Source organism: Alosa pseudoharengus, unplaced genomic scaffold, assembly GCF_046254945.1.
Source record: "Alosa pseudoharengus isolate Yale_2024_CS ecotype anadromous, Long Island Sound unplaced genomic scaffold, YU_APseudo_1.1 YU_APseudo_1.1_scf_5, whole genome shotgun sequence".
Classification (NCBI taxonomy): Eukaryota; Metazoa; Chordata; class Actinopteri; order Clupeiformes; family Clupeidae; genus Alosa; species Alosa pseudoharengus.
The window spans coordinates 31,465,550-31,479,243 of NW_027468837.1; the positions used below are offsets into that span (position 1 = coordinate 31,465,550).

Consider the following 13,694-nt stretch of genomic DNA (forward strand, 5'->3'; position numbering starts at 1 on the left):
GTGTGTGTGTGTGTGTGTGCGCGTGTGTGCGCGTGCGTGCGTGCATGTGTGCGTATATATGTGTGTGTGTGTGCGTGCATGTGTGTGTGTGTGTGTGTTGTCTCCCAGGTATGATGTGGACTCTAAAAGCCCTGACCTGTCCAAACACGTGAGTGCAACAGCACGCTACCTGTGAGGAGATACGTGTGTGTGTGTGTGTGTGTGTGTGTGGGCTGTGTGATGGAGCTCACTGCATGAGACACGTCTATGGGGGGGAAACAGGGTCATGCAAATCATGGTGAAGCCCAACGAGCAGAGCTCCAAATATGCCCGTCGTCTGCGTGTCATGACCCTATTCAATGGATGATTATGAATAGGTGCGCTCGCTGAGTGATTAGCTAGTGACAGAGACGCTCGGCTGCTTGATTGGAGGTGAAGAGTAACCTGTGTGACCTGAGCGCCGCGCCGTCCTTGAGAAAACTCTGTGTCTGACCCCCCCCATCTCATGCCTCAGGCACCTCTATTGAAAGGGAGTCCATGTAAGTGTTTCAGCTGTGACCTCATGTAGAATAGTACCATTTTAAGGCCCGAGCTTTTTGAATCCACAGAAGTTAATGTTGCAATTCTATAATTCAAAGAAGTATTGATTATAATCATACAACAGTAATTTCTAATTCTTTTGAATCCAGTGGTACCACATTCGAAAATGGTACTTAATTTGTTTAAAATGTTCACTAGTGGAAACAAAAAGCATTTGAAGGATGAACATCATGCTAAATAATCTGTACGAAGGATTATTTGATATATTTGGATGCAAACAAACATGATTTGCATAATCTTAGCATGTGTTTAGTTTGTATTATGGTATTTGTTTTCTGTCATTTCCATGTTGTGTGGTGTGTAGTAGAGTCACCTCGTCTGTCTCTTTTCTTCTGAGGCCAAGTGTTTTAACTCTGTGCTGGTGTGTGTGTGTGTGTGTGGGTGTGTGTCAGACTCACGCCTATCTCTCTGTCTCTCTCTTCGGCCAGCGTTTGGCTCTTTCCTGATGTGTTGTGTCACATGTTTGTGTTTTTTGTTTGTTTGTTTGTGTTGCTGTTGTTTATCACTGCTGCCTGCACTAACTCTGTGGAAGCCCTCCGATTGCAACGTACGTGCCCGCCTCTCCTCGTCTCTCTCTCTCTCTGTCTCACTCTTTCTCTCTCTCTCTGTCTCACTCTCCCTTTCTCTCACTTGCTCTCTCTCTCTCACTTTCTGTCTCTCTCTCTGTCTCACTCTTTCTCTCTCTCTGTTTCACTCTCTCTCTCTCTGTCTCACTCTCCCTTTGTCTTTCTCTCTCTCTTTCTCTCTCTTTCTCTCTCTCTCACTTTCTGTCTCTCTCTCTGTCTCACTCTTTCTCTCTCTCTGTTTCACTCTCTCTCTCTCTCTCTCACTCTCTTGCTCTCTCTCTATCTTTCTCTTACTCTACTTCAGTCTAAACACAAGCCTATGACGTTTCTGAGTATCTCTCCCAAATGTCTGCACCCCTACCCTCTTCTCTCTCTCGTTTTCTCCCTCTCTATACACATCTCTCTCTCCACTACCTTCCCCTCTCTCTCCACTACCATCCCCTCTCATCCTCCCTCATTTCCTTCTCCTCTCGCTCTGTCACTCTGTTTCTCTCTATCCTCCCTCTCCACCTGTTCCCTCTCCCTCTCTCTCTCAGGACTTTCTGGGGCAGATGTTCTGCACCCTGGGGGAGATTGTCGGGTCGCCGGCCAGTCGTTTGGAGAAGCCACTTGGGTAAGTCAGTTTCACTTTCAGCTCTTTCCCACAGCAGTGTCTCGGTCCCACAGCAGTGTCCTCCCCATCACCCAAGTGACCAGCCGACAGATGGCCACACCACAGACCACAGCTTTCATTCTCAGCCCGGTCTGATCTGGCTATAATCTGGCTCTGATATAGCTATGATCTGGCTCTGATATGGCTATGATCTGGCTCTGATATGGCTATGATCTGGCTATGTTGGTTATGGCTGTAGGTTTTTTTGGGTTGCATTTGTGAAATAAATGATCCTTGTTGCAGCCCATCTAAAAAGGATTTAACATAGCATTTCAGAAGCACACGTCAGACCTTAAAATGGGTCTGTTCTGAAACATTGTTCATTGTCAACATTGACTACATTTCCCATAATACTTTGTTCAGAGTCGGGAAAGCAGGTTTTGGGGGGAGTTGAGTGGAGAGAAGAATGAGTTCTTGAGTAATATAAGAGTATTTTGATTGCGCTGGAGAGGGAAACTATTTCAGTGCCAAACTCATCTGTCTTCCGAACTTGTAGCGTACACCATGTAATAACCCCTCTGGAGGATCCCGAGTTTCACACCCACGTCGCCCGTACTGTAGGCTGCTTTGAGGTGCAAGCGTGTGTGAGATAAATAGATGATCGTCGTCACAGCCCATCTGTCATTCCTACTGGTGTGTCTCTCCAAGGCCCCTGTGATGCGAATGCGTCAGTGTGGACACATCGTTAACCATGCCTCCAGAGATCTCGCACTGCGCCGGGACGCAGAGAAGCAACCATTAAGGCTGCTTCTCAATGCCTACACTTTCCCTGTTACTTCCAATCTCATAGAGAAATAATAGATGTTTTTCATATACTGTCATTTGCATAAGATCAGAGACGACGCGTGACAGTGCAGTCATTTAGCATGCAAAATAATTTCACCCTGTGTGGTGTGGGTTTCTGATGAACAAGTTCCTCGAGTTCCTCAGCACAACCACAAACTTGTTGCAGACAAATAAGATGAGCAAGACAAACAAGCCTATGCCTTCCTACTGTGGGCAATAAACATCGCCAAAGCTGCTCTTTGCACATGGTACCGTGATTGTGTTCCTGGTAGAAAGGGGATGCAGAGGCTCCCAGTTAGACATCAGTCACACCGTCCTGCAGCAAAAGTTATAGATTTTCTTTTGTTTACTGTGGTTTGTCAGCTGGGTGGTTGACATTTGTACAATTATGCTAGTGACATGGAAGCATAGCATTGATTAGGAGTGTACCTATGTTCCCCGGGTCCTATATTCCCTGCATTTTATGGGACAAATCCTCTCTCCTGTTTCATATTCTTATTGTCAAATTCTGGGTTGAATCAGTACTTTCACTCACTTACTGAAGGAAGTGGCAAAGTTGTTGAATTTCCTGTTTGATGGAAAAGGACCCCTAAAAGGTTCCTGGTTTAGCCACTGAGTATCAGAAGAGAGAGAAGCTGCAGAGACTCAGACACTATTTGACAGCTCATTCCAGCCCTTTCTGGAAATCATAAAAGATAAACAGTGAAGATTTTTTCTTTGACTCTTATTCTCTCAATTTTATAAGCACACTCACTATTCAGACAGAAATTAATTCATCTGGACATTTCCTCTCAGCTGAAGATCACATTCTGCTGCCCCCAATCTCTATTATTATTTTATGAGCATCATATGCAGCAGACCTGCTAGTGCTGCACATTGATATTGTTAATTAATTAATTAATACTGCTGCTATTGTAGTGTTACTATATACTCTTTATCCTAATGGAAATACTATTGTTATCATACTCTTACTACTAATGTTATTATACTCCTACATCCACGACTGGCATGCTACTATAAATAATGATAGAATTTAGATCTATAGATATATACATATATATATATATATATCCCTGTACAGGGCCTCCTTCAACACCTAAAGAGTAGTTCTTTATTGTCATGGTCACAGGTACAACGACATTTAAAGTGCTTTCCTGTCAGTGCATCATTCATGAGTCTAAAAAAATATAATTTAAAAAAGAATGAATAGAAACATATAAAATAGCATTATCAGCATACATAAACACACAGACATACACACCCAGGCATTGCATAAAAACAGTATGAACATACATCTACATACATGCATACTTTCTGTCATTGCACAGATCCATTTAACAACATTCCATATTGAACCTTATTTCTTTGCAGTATTGAGGGTGGTTATTGCGATTGGATAAAAACTGTGTTTGAGTCTATTTGTCTTTGCGTTAATTGATCTGTATCATCTGCCTGAAGGCAACAGTTCAAACTCACCTGATATACAAATCAAGAATTGAAATGACATTCTTATCCCTAGAAATGCCAAATGATAGACATGATAACAAAATAACAAAGCCATGATGCAGATCATGTGATTTAGAAGTCTTTATCGTCCTTTGGTGGAAAATAGTTCTTGACAAACCCCCTGCCTCCCTCAATCTCTCTCTCTCTCTCTCTCTCTCTGATCTATCTATCTATCTATCTTAACACACTTTTAACTTAACCATTTCCTAAAATCATTGACTGAGCCAGAACCAGCTGCCGAACTCTCTCTCTCTACTGTATCTCTCTATCTCTCTCTCCATCTCTCTTTCTCTCTCTCTCTCTCTCCATCTCTCTCTCTCTCTCTCCATCTCTCTCTCTCTCTCTCTCTCACACACACACACACACACACAAATTCCCACATCTTAGATCTCCATATTCCCCTTTCAGCAATCTCTGGAATGAATTAATTAATTGTGAACACAATGGTAATTTCGGTCTTCAGCTGCCTTTGCCTTGAGGAGATATGAGGAGTTATACATGTATATTGGAAGCGAGCTAGTGTGTTCCGATCTTTGTGAACTGCCCCAGTGAAGATTGGAAGGGGCTGGGGGGGAAAATATTTTTTTCATAAAGTGGTCTTTTTAAACGAGACACCATGGAGACATACAGCAGAGCAGCTGGCCCTAGAGATGAATTCAAAAGTTTGAAATCACTCAAATGCCTTCACTAGAGAGCTGAACAGCAGAGAGAACACCGGAGTGAACACCAGAAAGAACAGAGAGAACACCAGAGAGAACACCAGAGAGAACACCAGAAAGAACAGAGAGAACACCAGAGAGAACACCAGAGAGAACACCAGAAAGAACAGAGAGAACACCAGAGAGAACAGAAAGAACACCATAGAGAACAACAGAGAGAACAGAGAGAACACCAGAGGGAACAGAGAGAACACCAGAGAGAACACCAGAAAGAACAGAGAGAACACCAGAGAGAACACCAGAGAGAACACCAGAAAGAACAGAGAGAACACCAGAGAGAACAGAAAGAACACCATAGAGAACAACAGAGAGAACAGAGAGAACACCAGAGGGAACAGAGAGAACACCAGAGAGAACAGAGAGAACAGAGAGAACACCAGAAAGAACAGAGAGAACATCAGAGAGAACAGAGAGAACATCAGAGAGAACAGAGAGAAGAACAGAGAGAACAGAAATAACACCAGAGAGAACAGAGAGAACACCAGAGAGAACAGAGAGAACACCAGAGAGAACAGAGAGGAAGAAGGAAATGGGTACCAGCTTCTACTGGGAGTGACCTGCGATGGACTGGTGTCCCGTCATGGGGGAGTCTACGGCTCTCGTCCGCTTAGCACCATGGAAACTGGATATAAGCGCCGGCCCAATGGCTGGGAATGGATTAACTGAGCTTAAAACTGTTAGTAAAGACAACAGTGTTTTTGTAGTTGGGGCAATCACATCACTGTTATCTCAACAAACAATCTTACATGGCAGAATAATACATTTTAAGTTGTGCCAACTGGTAGAACGAACAATTGTTCATAAAGACAACAGCTTTTTTGTAATGTAATGTAAACATAATGTTCCCTTACAGTAGAGCACAGTGCAATGTAAACGTAATCCTTGTACAATGGAAAGTAATGGCCGTATGTAGAAAATGAATAAAGAAATGTCTTACAGCAGTTTAGAGGATAACTGAAGAAGAGTTTGTGTGTGTGTGCGTGAGTGTGTGAGTGTGAGTGTGTGTGTGTTTGAGTGTGTGTAGGTGAGTGTGTGTGTGTGTGTGTGTGTGTGTGAGAGTCCCCCAGGTCTTGTTTGTTCCTAGATATGACATTTGCAGCCATACACTCCTCATTGTTATGAGTCAGAAAAATTAATATCCTCTGAAATTTGATATTCAAATTATCCTGAATTGTAATAAACACAAGATATAATCACAGCCATCGAGGCGACAGTTTTGAAGATTTAAACATGCAGTTGAATTGTTTTGCTTCTTAAATGCCATCGATTCTCAGGAAATGCTTTGGGCTTTACCATTCATGAGACGTCAACTCTCCAGCCATGGTAGAAACAAGCCTTTAAGTCCACCTCACACACACACCTCCATACGCACAACGCATGCATGTACACACACACGCATACACACACACACACACACACACACACACACACACACACAAACTCTGTACACTTTACATAGGTTCAACTTTTTCATATTCCATCATTGTGTGAATCTTCTTCAGTTATCCTTTAAACTGCTGTAAGAAATGTCTTTTTCTACATACGACTATGCCAGTACTCTGTTTTTCTCAGCAAACCAACAACAGCTCATATCTGCATGATCTCCCCCCTTTCACACACACACACACACACACACACAGAGTCTGGACGCTTTTAATTGTCCCGCCTTTAATCTCCAGGAAATTAAGGTGCACGCTAATTATGGGGCGGCCGAGGGTTTGATGATGAAAGAGTGCAGAGAGGGAGGGAGGGAAAGAGAGGGAGGAGATGAGAAAGAGAGAGAGAGAGAGAGAGAGAGAGAGGGAGGAGATGAGAAAGAGTGAGAGAGGAGATGAGAGAGAGAGAAGAGATGAGAAAGAGAGAGAGAGGGGGAGAGACAGAGAGGTAGGAGATGAGAAAGAGAGAGTGAGAGAGAGGATATGAGAAAGAGAGATGGAGGTAAGGAATGAGAAAGAAAGAATGAGAGAGAGAGAGAGAGGGGAGGGTTGTGAGTGATACGGACAATAGAGTCCATTCCCTATAAAATGTTCAGTCCAAAGGAGAATGTACTTTGTAAGGCATACAGTGAAAAGATTTGCAAAATGTTGTTTTATTTATAAGTTATATCTAACTGTCCATGTATGTGGACGCCATGCAACAAAGGGGTAAAATGGGATATTATCCAATCCTGACATTTAACTATTTTATGTATTTGTTATGTTATTGTATGCTATAAAGATACTTAATTATTAGATAAAAACAACACAAATCATAATTTTAAAACAAACAATGACATTTGTATATAGTAAGATGCAGCAGGATACATGTGAGAAAACATTCACTGCTGATACAGACACAACTCATTTAGGCCCAACATACATTCTAGCTCATTCTTACTTCACTTGAGCATTCCTTGTGTGAAAGGCAAAATGCAATTTGCGGGGGTGCTGTGGCGCAGCCGGCTACAGCGCTCGTACCATGTACTGGTCCGAATGCCCACGGGGACCCAGGTTAGAATCCGACCTGCGGTCATTTTCCGATTCCCACTCCATCTCTCTCTCCCACTTACTTCCTGTCACTCTTCACTGTCCTGTCCAAATAAAGGCAAAAAAGCCCAAAAAATATACTTAAAAAAATGCAATTTGCCTCTGAATGTATGTGTAAAGTTGTCATTCAATGGCGTAAAGGGTAATTTTGTATAATAATTCATGGTGATGTTTGTTAAATGTCTTTTAGATCATAGTACAGTATATGTTGATTCAAATCATTTGAACAAATAGAACAGATAAATTGTAGGTGACAAAAAACAAATTTACGGTCTGATACCTTTGTTGCATGACGTCCACATACGGGGACAGTTGTTTTTTGTTGTGATATACCCGAAGCGTTTTGCACATAGCTATCCTTGTCGGCCATCTTGGATTGATGATGTCATCAAACACTTAATATTTGGAACACAAAATTGTAACTACAGTTGCAACATTGCTGTCTCCAAAAGGGCTAAAAAGACAATATTCAGAGATTAGTCCCCAACCACCGGGGGGCATTCCTAACCGGGCCATAGCCTACGACAAGAGTTTAAAAAAAATGCATGCAAACTAAATAAACTCAATTTAATTCGCAATAATGTCACATTCGCAATAATACCCACTGACGATGGTGAGCCAGATACCTCAAAGAAAAAGAAGGGGTCATTTAATACGAAATATGACGAGTCATATTTAAAATATGGTTTCGCAGAGACCGGTGACTCGCATGCACCAAGTCCTTTATGTGTGGTATTTGGCGATAAGTTGTCAAACGAAGCAATGAAACCATCAAAGCTAATTCGACATCTAGAGTCCAAGCATCCTACACTTAAAGACAAACCCCCTGAGTTCTTGAGCGTAAGAAACGCGAGCAAGAAGGACAAAAAACTAGTGCGTAAAGCAACCACATCGTTGAACGTGGCTGCGCTAAAAGCCTCATAGTGGCTAGTCGGATTGCTAAATCTAAGAAGCCCTTTACTATTGGGGAAGAGTTAATTCTGCCTCCTGGTAAAGGCATGTGCAATGAACTCCTTGGGGAGGCTGCAGCTAAAAAAATAGCTCAGGTACCGCTTTCTGCAAGCACTGTCCATAGGCGAATTGATGATATGTCAGAGGATATTGAGGCACAGTTGTTACAGAGGGTGAACGGGTCACCGTGGTACGCTATCCAAGTTGGTTGGTTGCAGTTCACTGGCCAGAGTGTTTGAGTTGCGAGAGCCGCTGTAGAGATTTCTTACAGAAAAAAGTCACCGTTAGCTGCATATTTTAGTGATGAGGGCTGGGTGTCAAAACTCGCTTACCTGTGTGACATATTCGGGTTGCTTAATGACCTCAACCTGTCACTGCAGGGGAGAATGACGAATGTCTTTAAACTGGCAGATAAAGTAGCTGCATTTAAAGCCAAGCTTGATTTGTGGGTACGACGAGTGGATCGGAGTGTATTTGATATGTTCCAAACAGTAGTGGGGGTTTTGGGAAAGATTGAGGCAGGGCCCTTTCTCTCGCAGCTGGTGCGCGATCACCTTGTTGCACTTTCAAATGAGTTTAAGCGTTACTTCCTATCCTCCAAAGATCCACGGCAAACCAATGAGTGGGTCCGCAACCCATTTGTCAATATCCCGAATAGTCCTAACTTGTCAGCGCAGGAGGAAGAGCAGTTGATCGAAATTGCAAATGATGGTGGTCTTAAGAGTGTGTAGGCTATGAGGAAACCTCTCTGGCGGGTTTTTGGATGAAAACCAAAGCAGAATATCCCGAGATAGCCGTAAAAGTGCTGAAAACGTTGCTACCATTTCCCACCACGTATCTATGCGAGGCCGGGTTTTCGGCAATGACTGCAACTAAGACCAAATTGCGCAATCGACTGGACATTTCAAACACACTGAGGGTGTCACTGTCTTCCATCACCCCCAGATGGAACCTTCTTGTTGCAGGGAAACAAGCACAGGGCTCCCACTGATTATATTCATAATGCACGTTTAGTTCCCATGTTTTGTTACCATATTTTGTTAAGCATGTTCACACTTGATAGATGTAGCTTCAAGTTGTTCAATTTTCACTTCTTCAAGTTCACGTTTTTCACATTTTTAAGAGTTTGTTACCTTCACTGTTCATCCATAACTGGAGCTAGTTCTTTTCAAGTAATGCATGCACAACACGGAACATGGAACCCCCAAACCCCCCACCGGTCCGTGAAAAAAAAATGGGAATCAAACCGGTCCATGGTACATAAAAGGTTGGGGACCCCTGAGCTAGATTCAATGTACAGAGATTAGCTAGATTCTTCAAAGTCAAAAGGTGTCAAATAAATCAGAGAATCACAGGTCTTGAAGCTGACATCTGCGAGGCTACTTTACCACAGTCATTGCCCCCCCCCCCCCCCTCCCTCTGCAGCTTTGATGCTCACACAGGCTGCGGGTCCTTGAACTGTCCTTTCAGCAGGCGACCCGTGTGTTTCCTTTCTCTCCGGTGTCTGATCTCGGCTTCTCGTCGCTCTTTGAGTTCTTCAGCCTGGCCAAACTCCAAACACGTCGGCCGCCAACTCCATAAATAAATTACCCTTCCCCACAGGACCAGGAACACTGGAGTCCAATGTTGGGCCTGATCCGTGGAATACTTGATACATGCACGAGTGTACGGCTCAAGATGAGGTCACTGAGGTGGGCTAGTAAGGTTAAGTAACTGGCTTGAGCAGATGCAGTGGTAGTGTAGTGGCTAAGGCAGGGGTGGGCAAACTTTTTGGCTTAAGGGCCACATTGGGCTTTGAAAATTGGCTGGCGGGCCGCCCAACAACCCCCTCCCCCCCCCCCCCCCACGACACACACATAAAAAAATAAATATTTTATAGCCTATAATTTAGTATGAAAAGTATTTCTTTTAAAATATTAATTGCTTAAAAACACTGCTAATTTCATGCTGTTTAACAAATGTATAAATTGTGCACTGTCGCTCTAAGACAGTCGCTTTAATTCACGTTTATTTCTCAATGATCTTCTGCCTGCTCCGCTATGGCTAGTGGTGTACTTACGGCTGGAGAATTCCGTCAATTTTTCACATAAATCTCTGTTTCTCAAGGTCACCGAGTACTCTCGGTATGAACCCCCCCCCCCCAAAAAAAAAAAAAAAAAAATTGGTTTTATCTAGTTTGTGTTGCTGCAGCCAACAGCTAGAGTTGCCAGGCAGCTACAGTGCTACACGCTGGGGGCATGTTCATCTGGCAGCTTGAGCAAGATCCTTTAAGATCCGTGATGAACGACATTATTTTCAAGGTGTTTATGAAGTCTAGGGAACAGACAGTTAGAACAGTGGTTCTCAAACTTTTTCTGTCATTCCCCACTTTTCATTTGGAAGCCCCACTTGACCCCATCAACTCGGCAATATGGTAATGTTAAAAAAATCGCTCCACGCTGCATTTCCTGTCTTGGTCTGCTGGATCAGATGCTATTTTAATTCACATGTCGGCAGTGATGCCAGTAACGCGTTACTTAGTAACACTTTAGACTATTTTGACCACTTTTTTCGGTAACGAGTAGCCTAATCTAACGCGCTACTATTTACAAACCAGTAATCAGATTAAAGTTACTTATCTAAATCACTGTGCGTTACTATTTTTGTCATTTTACTTAGTAAAAAGATATATTCTTTGCTTTCTTCTTGTCTTGGGGATTAACGTCATGTAGGCTATGCCAACCTTTTCAGCATGAAGACAACTCACGTGTAAAACCATGCAGCGACACAAACGTAAACAACAATGGAGGGAGGAGAGATGCACGTTTTATCTATACAGTCATTATTTTGAGTTTGTGTCAGCTAAACATGACAACATTAAGGTACGTTGTATTCTGTGCTGGCGACAAAGTGCTGTCTAGCTAGACATCCCAAGTCTCCCGAAGTTTTGGGAGTCTCCCACATATTGATATCCTGACGCCCGCAAATTACATAAAATCTCCCGGAACCTAGAGCGAACAAAAGCACGCAAGCCAGACCGGACTTCACGTGTGCATCTGAGTTTAACGCGCACACAACCGAGAGGGAGAGAGAGAGGAGTGGTACGTGTGTGCCTGCAAGCGCATCCCAGACAGAGAGTATCCTGCTCTGTTTTGCTAAATCAACCAATCAGTTTTCAGTGTAGGTGGGCTTATATGTCTTTTCTCCCGAACTTAATTAATCAGTTCAGTTAGTGTATCTAGGAACAGGAGCGTCATGGCAGAGTCAGTGCCCCTCAAACAGGAACATGTAAGACCCATTTCACATCAGACTCCACAGAAGTGTACCCAATTGTCTCATAAGATTAAAACATAATGATAGTATTGCACACTGCACTGTTTGTAACAGTGACTTTAGCATTGCTCACCGCAGGTTAAATGATTGCAAAAGACTTGTTGAGGTGAGTTTAACAAGTGTAATTTCATTTGCATATTACTCAGGCCTATACTAGATGGCTAGTTGCCAAGGCTACATGAAAAGGCCAAACTACCAAAATCTACATATTTTACTATCACAATTTCTATCAATAGGCTTTCCTTATTTGGTGTACTGACTAGACATTATTGAACAAACATCTGCATTTCAGTATCTAAGTACAGTAGGTTAGGTTGGGATGTCTGCTATACATTGTTAAAATGCACTTCCAGTATAGTGAGTATTGACAAAACCGGTTATCATTTTTATGTTGAGGCGGTGGGGGTGTTGTCGGCAGCTTCTGAAAGTAACTAATAAAGTAACTTGTAATCTAACTTAGTTACTTTTAAAATCAAGTAATCAGTAAAGTAACTAAGTTACTTTTTAAAGGAGTAATCATAATCAGATTACTTTTTCAAGGTAACTGTGGCAACACTGCATGTCGGTCTGTTTATTACTCCTATATTTGTGTGTGGCTTTTTTGTTTTGAATCTATAATGTTGTCAAAAAAAGAAAGGCATTATTAAAGATTAACAAAAAAATCTTTACCTTCTGTTCATCGCGCCCCACATGACATGTCTCCATGCCCCACTAGTGGGGCCCGCCCCACACTTTGAGAACCACTGCGTTAGAGTGGCTTCCTAATACTAACTAACCATAAAAGTCTGTGTGGTGAATCCAGCCATTGAATGAGGTCTTTGCTGTTACGGAATGAGACATTTTTCTTCACCTCAAGGCTTTCTCGTTGACAGCGAGTCGTTACAGACACGTCATTAAGTCCATTTGCATGTGTGTCCGTCTGGAAATGTCAGCAGCCTTACACTCCTTGCGTGTTCTCTACGCCACTACTGGAAGGGTACTCAAAAATAGACACTCTCGCCCCAGCTACTTCTAGTTATTCGTATGAGACATAGTCTGCTGTGTCGTTTCTGCTGGTAGGCACTGACATTTCATTCAGGTACTCCACAGCACTTACGGCTAACTTTTATTGGCTGCCAATTTGCTTTCCCCCCCTATTTAACCTCCTACAAGCATTAACGCACATTTCACCATTATGAAATGATGAGGAATTTGCCACCAGAGGCTCCTTGCGAAATGAGAGAGGAGAGAAGGAGCAGCCTCATCAGAAGAAGCATCTGAACGACTCTCAGAAAAAGCTGAGGCAATATCCGTACAGGGGCCTCTTCAGCAACTCTGCAATTCCCACTCGTCTGTGTGTTTGTGTGTGTGTGTGTGTGTGTGTTTGTGTGATTGACTGATCTTCCAGTGCTTGCTCCACGCGATGGTGACATTTTGGATTTATTGCCATCTCACTTGGAAATATAGTTGCTATGCAGTGCAAAATGACTTAATTTTTTCATTTTCTTTCTTTTTGAAGTCCTTACCCTTTATTTGGTAACACTTTACTTGATGGGTGAGTTCATAGCACATTCATAGCAGCTGTCATAAATTGCACATAAAGCATTCATGACTGTTTCATGAGACATGACTCAACATTCATACCAAACCTTTCATGAATGTGGAAGACAGAACGACGACAACATGTCTCTATTCATTCCATATATCAAGATATTCACATCTAGTCTTTTCTAGTAGGTAAAGCAACGTCCTGACTATAAACATGCCAAGTTTCAAAGCTCTCAGAGCTTGTGTGATTGATCTGCACTAATTTATATGCCTTAACTCCAATACGGACAGGCTATATTTTAGTCCTTTTTAGGGTTTTGGTATAACAATATCTGTTAATTTAACAATCTTAGCAGTAAAATATTTTTAGCCAAGAATCCATGGGAGACCTTAGAGATGAGGAAAAACATTGTTGGGTTTAGTTCTACCTCCGGTAGGGGTATCTCAAAAACTAAAGCCCTTTCTGACCATTTGCCACTAGCCTACATTCAGCTGACCCGTATTTGTGTAACCTGGAACAGTTGGACACTCCCAGTAGCAAAAGATGAGAAATCATCGGCAAAGGTTACAT

General features: G+C 42.5%; 1 protein-coding gene across 2 annotated transcripts in view; it reads left to right on the forward strand.

The window, feature by feature from the left end:
• The window catches only part of cpne5b (copine Vb), a 172,149-nt gene that overhangs the window by 55,116 nt on the left and 103,339 nt on the right, over nt 1–13,694 (forward strand). Inside the window, exons 5-7 of one of the 2 annotated variants that reach the window (XM_076268230.1) lie at nt 109–148; nt 1,112–1,126; nt 1,682–1,758. In XM_076268230.1, coding sequence (XP_076124345.1) covers nt 109–148; nt 1,112–1,126; nt 1,682–1,758 — 132 coding nt within the window. The remainder of the gene's footprint in view (nt 1–108; nt 149–1,111; nt 1,127–1,681; nt 1,759–13,694) is intronic. The other variant, XM_076268231.1, reaches the window with a different exon arrangement.